Source organism: Pleurodeles waltl, chromosome 4_1, assembly GCF_031143425.1.
Source record: "Pleurodeles waltl isolate 20211129_DDA chromosome 4_1, aPleWal1.hap1.20221129, whole genome shotgun sequence".
In the NCBI taxonomy this organism is placed as follows: domain Eukaryota; kingdom Metazoa; phylum Chordata; class Amphibia; order Caudata; family Salamandridae; genus Pleurodeles; species Pleurodeles waltl.
In genome coordinates, this window is record NC_090442.1 from 83,633,894 (window position 1) to 83,641,344 (window position 7,451).

Genomic DNA, 7,451 nt, shown 5'->3' on the forward strand with positions numbered 1-7,451 from the left:
TCATATGGAAATATCTTTTGGAAAAATTAAGCATCTTCCTAAGGATGTTGAAGACTAATGTGATTAATAGCACAACTTCAGATCCCATACAAAGGGACACAGTATTTAAATACAATGAATACATTAAAGAAAAAAAAAGTATGACTTGTAAATATAGCATACAGGCAATGTACATCTCATCTTCAATGACAGCATTCAAGGAAGAATCTAGACTGAAGATATTAGGCCAAATTCACGTAGAAGTGTAAAAGAAGCCAGCTGCTATTAAGATAACTACTTGAGCTGAAGACTTCCTCTGAAAGGTAAAGAATACACAATGGAGGAAGGATGCAAAATTAACAAAACATTTAAATAACTGTTAAAGGCATTTCATTTTACGTAGTGTTCGTTCCAGGGCGCGTTTCACCTCCTTGTTCCGCAGACTGTATATAAGAGGATTGAGCATGGGGATAACCACTGTGCACAATACTGAAGCCACTCTGTCCTCATCCCGAGAGTACCTAGAGGTGGGTCTTAGGTACATGAAAAGAATTGTCCCATAGAAAAGGATCACACAAGTAAAGTGGGAGGAACATGTGGAAAAGGTCTTGAGCCGCCCATCAGTTGAGCGGGTTGCGAGAATTCTGCGGAGGATGGACACGTAAGAGGCAATGATCACTGATACAGCACACATGGTGAAGAAGTCAGCACAGATAAAGAGCACTAACCTGCTTGTTAAAGTGTCAGAGTTAGTGAGGTCTAAAAGAGGGAGGAAATCACAATAGAAATGCTGAATCTCATTGGAACCACAGTAGGAAAGGCGAAAGGTACCAGCAACATTCACAGAAGAGTTAAACAAACCACAAAGGAAGGCCATACTGAGCAATTGCAGGCAAACCCTCTGAGTCATGACCATATTGTACATCAGGGGGTTGCAAATAGCAATATAGCGATCATATGCCATCACTGTTATAAGCACACACTCAATTGTTCCAAAAAGTGCAAAGGCAAAGAGTTGCACAGCACATGCGTTGTACAGGATGGCATTTTTTTCAGCAAGGAAGTTCACCAGCATCTTGGGCGCGATGACTGAAGAGTAACAGAGGTCCACAAGGGACAGGTTACCTAGGAAGAAGTACATGGGTGTCTGAAGATGAGGATTTAACCAGATTAGAAATGTAATGCCAACATTCCCAACAATAGTCACAGTGTACATGGCAAGGAATAGCAGGAACAGTACGCCATTCAGGTTTGGGAGATCAGTAATTCCCAGAAGGATAAACTCAGTAACCTTGCTACAGTTGCCTCTGTCCATGACCTAGAAAATGAAGACAAAATGATGCCATCTTTATTTTATGTCAGGCCATTGTTTATGAAAACATGCAGAGGCCCTAAATGCTTTATTTGATGTCATTATGGAAATACTCTAGTGTGGCAGAGCAAACAATTAGATCGTAATCGAACTGATAGCAAATTATCAAATGCAACATTGATTTTAACATGAATTGGATATTATTCAAGTTGATTTGCTGAGCCTAAATTGGAAAAAATAATTTACATTTCATCTTAACCTGTTCACACTATTGATCAAAATGAAAAAAGTGTGTCTTCGGACCCAGATATTAAAGCTATACATTGTTGGGCTTGTTGAATACCAAAGTGGTTGTCAGAAATTGTGTTATGTGTTGAGAAGGATTTGAGCCCATCAAAAGTGACAAGTCTTCAACTTTCCTTTTACTGGAAACCAAGAACCCCTTTATACTACTTGACTCTTTCAGGATAATAAAGAAGAGCAGTTCAAGGCCTTCTCGAGGGAGGTGGTGTGGGGATAGTAACTCTAGCACACTGGTACACCACTCTTTAAAGCGATGTCCACTCAGTGCCTTTTCCTATGACAAGAAAAACAATTTTATTACACACAGATTCCTAAATACCATGTATTGGTTACAAATATATACAATCATGGTAGATGTCCTCATACCACTTCATACCCCTAGTGAGTCCTCAACTCTATAAATTCAACACAGCCACCCATGCTAGATGGAATATCATAATATACAAGGTGTCATTTTCAATAGAGCAGGCCTACTTGCTTTGTCAAAATTTTACAACATTAGAAATAGCATTAAGTGTTATGTTTCAGCATTGCACCACCACTGAAATCAAAGGGACTGTACCAGCATTGAATACTGTTCATGGTAATATAATATAAAATCATCAACATTGTCAATAAAGTATTACATTAATAAAGCAGTTTATTTCTACTTTTACTATGCAGTTTTTTTGGACCAACCAATGGGGATACCAGCATACCAGAAGTTAGAAACAAAAGCCTAAGTTCCAAGACTACATGATTACCATTGAAGCATCTTTCTGTGTCCAGGCTTCAATAACCTGTGAGAATTAGGGCAAGTTTTCAGAAAACGTTTTAGAAGGGGGCTGTTGCACTTCCTGCAACACCTCAAGCACACTCCATTAACCATTGGCGAAGTCTCTGTCCTTCCTGGGGCACCACATCAGTAAAATATGCAGATTTCAACCCTGCAACTGGTGCTTCTTCTGCCCAGATTTTGTTGTGCAGCAAGAATTATTTTCCTTGTGGTCTTTACAATGCTGCCAAAGCACACTTTTTGGTCTCGCCTAGAGAGTGCTTATGCTGTCTCTTCAAGAGATGTTGTATGTACTCTGTGGGTTTCAGCCCACCCATAGGCTTCCCATTTGCTGGATCCAATGTTGCTGTCATATTCATTCTCCCCATTTGTCCATGGCATGCATTTGTTATGCATCTTCCTGGGTTTAGCCCATAGAGCAGTGACCAATTACGCTATCCCTCCACTGCTTTCATTTTAAGATCTATTTCAGGAACTACTTTTATCTTTGTTAAATAGCACCTAACGAGCACACGTTTTCACTTGTTTCAAACTCCTCTGCAAACAGGCCTTTAAATCTTGTTCTTCTCCCGTCACATTTGCTGCGCATTTAAAGGCCGAGGTCAAATCACTGCTTCACCTGGCACACAACCCCCTCCTGCAATGTTGTATGAGCTCTGCCTCTTTTTACCGCCATTTGTAAATTCATAAAATATTATTTTTAATGCTGTTTTTTCTTTTGTTGCAATACACTCTGAGAAAAGGAATAATTTTTAGTGAAGCAGATGTTTATGGTGTGTTGATGATGTGTGGTGAGTCAAATTTCCTGCACCAACATGAGCTCAGTGCAGGTCCTGGCATGCTGCAGGGGTGAGTTGTGTATTTTCATACAAACATTAACTATTATTCTTTTTTTCAGGGGAGAATTTCTAAGGGTCTTTGCTCGCTTTCATGTGCCACTGGAGCCAAATGGCAGGCTTGCCTGCAAGTGGTGCAATTTCAATGAGCTGTCAGTCATGCTTTCTGGTGGGAGAAGGCATCTCTTATGCCGACAGATCAGATTCTGGGGTCTCGAGGAGCTCCTCTGCCTGAACATTTCTGCTTCACCATCCAGTCTTCAAAGATGGGCACAAAAGCCTGGCTGTGAATTCAAACACACCAGGGTACATAGGGACAAAGGCATGTTTCCCCATCGTGCATTTCAGTCAATATTGTGTCTGTATGGACCTTCAAAAACAGCACAGGCTTACAGTGGGCTGCAGAAGCATCTTTGCTTAAAGTGGCCAGGCAAAAATAATTTGTAAACTCCTGTGCAATCATTATACCCACAGCAGTGCACCACCAGGTTCTCAGCATATGCAGCTCGTGCAACTGAAGAAAGAGTTTTGGCACACTTTAAAACTTTTCTACAGTGATATATATGCCATACGGATGGTACTTTAGAGGCCTTTCCTAGATTAGTACTGCCTGTACTCCACACATGCCTCGTAATTTCACTCCACATAAGTCCCCTCCATACCATGCCACATAATTCCACACAGTGCCTCACAATTCCACATGACACAATTCAGTGCCACACAATTCCATACCATGCAACACATTTACATGCCAGATAATACCACTCAATGCCATATAATTAAACTCCACATAATTACACTCTACTCAGTAACACAAAAATATACCCAGATAAATCCACTCAATGCCATATAACAACATACCACATAAATACACTCCTCACCATGCCACATATTTCCACTGAATATAATTTAATTGAACACCACACAGTTCCATGCCACACAGTTCAACTCCACACAATTCCATTCCACACCACGGTGGTCATTATGACATTGGCGGTAAGTGATAAAGTGGAGGAAATACCGCCAACAGGCTGGCCGTAATTATGGGCAAATTAAGACCATGGCGGTGAGAACTCCCCATAGACAGCCAATGTACCCCACCATCCGCCAGGGCGTTAACACCACTCACCACTGTGGCCATCAACAGCCCTGTGAAAGACAATGTACTGCCCACCATATCATGACACTGCAATCTGCCACGATTTCCAGGGTGGAACCAATGCCATCAAAAGCCTGGTGGAAACACTGCACAGAAGACCAAAGACTCACCATCAGAAACACAGAGAAGAACAACGCAGCTATGGAACCTGAACTGCAAGTCTTCCTGATGCTCTTCTACGCCATACTCCACCTGGAACACCAACGCTGATGAAGACAATGACGGTGAGTACAGCCGCCTAGCACACAAGGGAGGGAGGGAGAAAAAGGAGAGTGACACACACAACACACACTATCCACATGCGCGCCATACACACAACCAGCTGCAGATGTAAGCCAATGGCACACGACACACGGCATAATAATACAAGGACTAGAGTTCGGAACTACTGAAAATGTATTAGCAATGCAAAAGCCACCACATGATCCAGATATGTACAATTGTCCACAAAGTGCCAATGCCCAGTCCAAAGTACTAAGGGCTCACATGGCCAACTCATTTCCTGACGACATCCTCACAGAACTGTGCAGGGGCTTCATTATTGAAGTGGGCAGGCACCTCAGGGGGAAAGGAGGTGGGGGGCACCTCAGCCAAAGTCAGGAACTTGCCCACTAGTTCTGGAGTGGGCTCCATGCCAATTACAATTAGCTGGGGACTGCAAGGTCACAGTCTCTCAGGTGGGGGACTTGCCCACTGCTTCTGGAGGGGGCTCCACACCCATTTCCCAATGCTGGGGAGTGCAATGTCACAGTCTCTCAGGTGGGGGACTTGCCCACTCATCTGGAGGGGGCTCCATGCCCATTTCCCCATGCTGGGGAGTGCAAGGTCACAGTCTCTCAGGTGGGGGACTTGCCCGCTGGTCTGGAGGGAGCTCCATGCCCATTACAATTAGCTGGGGAGTGCAAGGTCACAGTTTCTGAGGTGGGGGACTTGTCCACTGCTTCTGAAGGGGGCTCCATGCCCATTTCCCAATGCTGGGGAGTGCAAGGTCACAGTCTCTGAGGTAAGGGACTTGCCCACTGCATCTGGAGGGGGCTCATGCCCATTTCCCAATGCTGGGGAGTGCAAGGTCACATTCTCTGAGGTGGGGGACTTGCCCACTGCTTCTGGAGGGGGCTCCTTGTACAGCAGTCCCTGGAGGGTGCCCTACATGTCCGCTGCTGGAGGTGAGGGTTGCACCATCTCAGCTGGAGGTGAGGGCTCTGTGACCACTGGTGGTGGTGATGGTGATGGTGGTGGTGGTACCCTGCCAGCCGCTGCTGGAGGTGAGGGTTGCTGTGTCTCAGCTGTGGAAGGTGCCTCCTGGGCAGCCTCCATTGGAGGCAAGGCCTGCTGTGTCTCAGCTGTGGAAGGTGCCTCCTGGGCAGCCTTCGTTGGAGGTGAAGGCTACTGTGTCTCAGCTCTGGAAGGTGCCTCCTAGGCAGCCTCCGTTGGATGTGAGGGCTGCTGTGTCTCAGCTGGAGGTGAGGGCCTCTTCACTTTCATGACAGGAGGTGAGGGCTTCTTCCCTGTTTTGGCAGGAGGTGAGGGTTCCTTCCCCTTCCTGGCTGTTGGAGTAGGATCCTTCCCCTTCCTGGCTGGTGGAGTGGGATCCTTCACTGTCTTGCCTCCACGACTAGGAGGTGCCTCCACTGTCCCCGTGGACTGTTAGGCTGAGCTGCTGGGCTGGGTCGTTGGGACCCTGCTCTTACGGGCAGGTTGAGGGGGAGGGGGAAGGAAGAGGTCAAGTTGGGCAAGGAAAAGTTTCTTAGGGACAGTGGGGTGGGATGAGGGAGGAGGGTTGGGAGTGGAGATTGAGGGAGTGGTTGTTGGAGGAGTACATCTGCTGGACTTGGGTGCAGGTGCATGGGGAGTGTGCTGATGTGAGGTGTATGGCTGCTGGGTGTCTGAGTGCCTGCGTTTGTGTCCTTTAGAAGGGGTGGGGGCAGACAGGGCGGGAGAGGACACAGGGGATGCGTGGATGGGTTTGTGGAGGTGTCTTCAAGTGAGGTGTGTGTGCTGCTTGGTGTGGTGATGCTGGTAGTGGATGTTGAAGCAGTGCATGCAGGTGTGAGTGTGGACATGACTGTGAGGGAGGTGGAGGATGAGGAGGAGGGGGAGACTGTGGAGGCAGTAGATGTGGTTGTGTGTACTGTCTTGTGTTTACGTGTGCTTGTGGGCTGAAGTGTGGTGTCTGTGTTTGACTGTGCGACTCGTGTGTTGCCTTGTGTGCCTGCTCATCTGTATGTGTGCATGGGATGGGTTGGGGTTGAGGAGATTGGGACTGGGAAGTGGTAGTTGGAGGGGGGACGGTAGGAACAGGGACAATCGCTGCCATCAGAGAGGAGGCCAGAGCCTGAATCGATCTCTGTTGGGCCGCCAGTCCACCGTGGATGCCCTCCAGGATGTATTGCATTGCATTGCTGCATCTGGGATGCTTGCCCCTGGATGGCATTCGCAATGGTTGACTGCCCTACGGAGATGGATCTCAGGGTGAGCAGGTGCAGGCAACTTGCTGAGGGGCTACTGGGAGGGCGGTGCTAGTACAGGGGTGGTGGCTGTGCCTGCAGCTGGGGTGGTTACAGAGGTGCCCGCCATCACCAGGGAGCTTCCATCAGAGGAGGTATCTGAGTCACTGTTGTCACCTCCTGTCTCCGCCGAGGTGCTCCCCTCATCCTCCATCCCACTGGTTCCCTTTGCGTCGGTGGACTCTGCCTCCTGGGTCCTGTGGGATGCATCTCCCTCTGTCACCGGTGCCCCTGCTCATCCGCCAGATGATGTTAATGCACACATGGACAGGATGACAGAAGATAAAAGGGTGGGAGAGAGGGAAAGGGAACACTGGGTCAATCACTGCACCAACACCACTGTTGGCATACACAGCACCGTCATACACAGGGATCATGATTAAGAACTATGCATTTCACTGCCATTGATTTGGGTAGATGCCACAGAAAGATGAGGGCCAAACACCACCAACTGCACACCTCCTGGGACCCACAAAGCACTCACTGACATGGAATGCAAACAAGCTAGGTTACCTGCATTTGCATCCATCCATTGCCCTTGAGCTGGATCATGCTGCAATGTCTGGCCTGGCATTAAGGG

General features: G+C 47.2%; 1 protein-coding gene across 1 annotated transcript; it reads right to left on the minus strand.

Annotated features, from left to right (window-relative positions):
- Positions 1 to 358: 358 nt before the first annotated feature.
- On the minus strand, positions 359 to 1,294 carry LOC138287003 (olfactory receptor 5AP2-like). Its single transcript, XM_069227366.1, has one exon. It carries the CDS (start codon positions 1,292 to 1,294, stop codon positions 359 to 361), a length of 936 nt encoding a protein of 311 aa, XP_069083467.1.
- Between the last annotated feature and the right edge of the window lie 6,157 nt (positions 1,295 to 7,451).

What these genes read in the sequence shown, in the direction of transcription:
- LOC138287003 (XM_069227366.1), bottom strand. Translation starts at nt 1,294, where the DNA reads ATGGACAGAGGCAACTGTAGCAAGGTTACTGAGTTTATCCTTCTGGGA.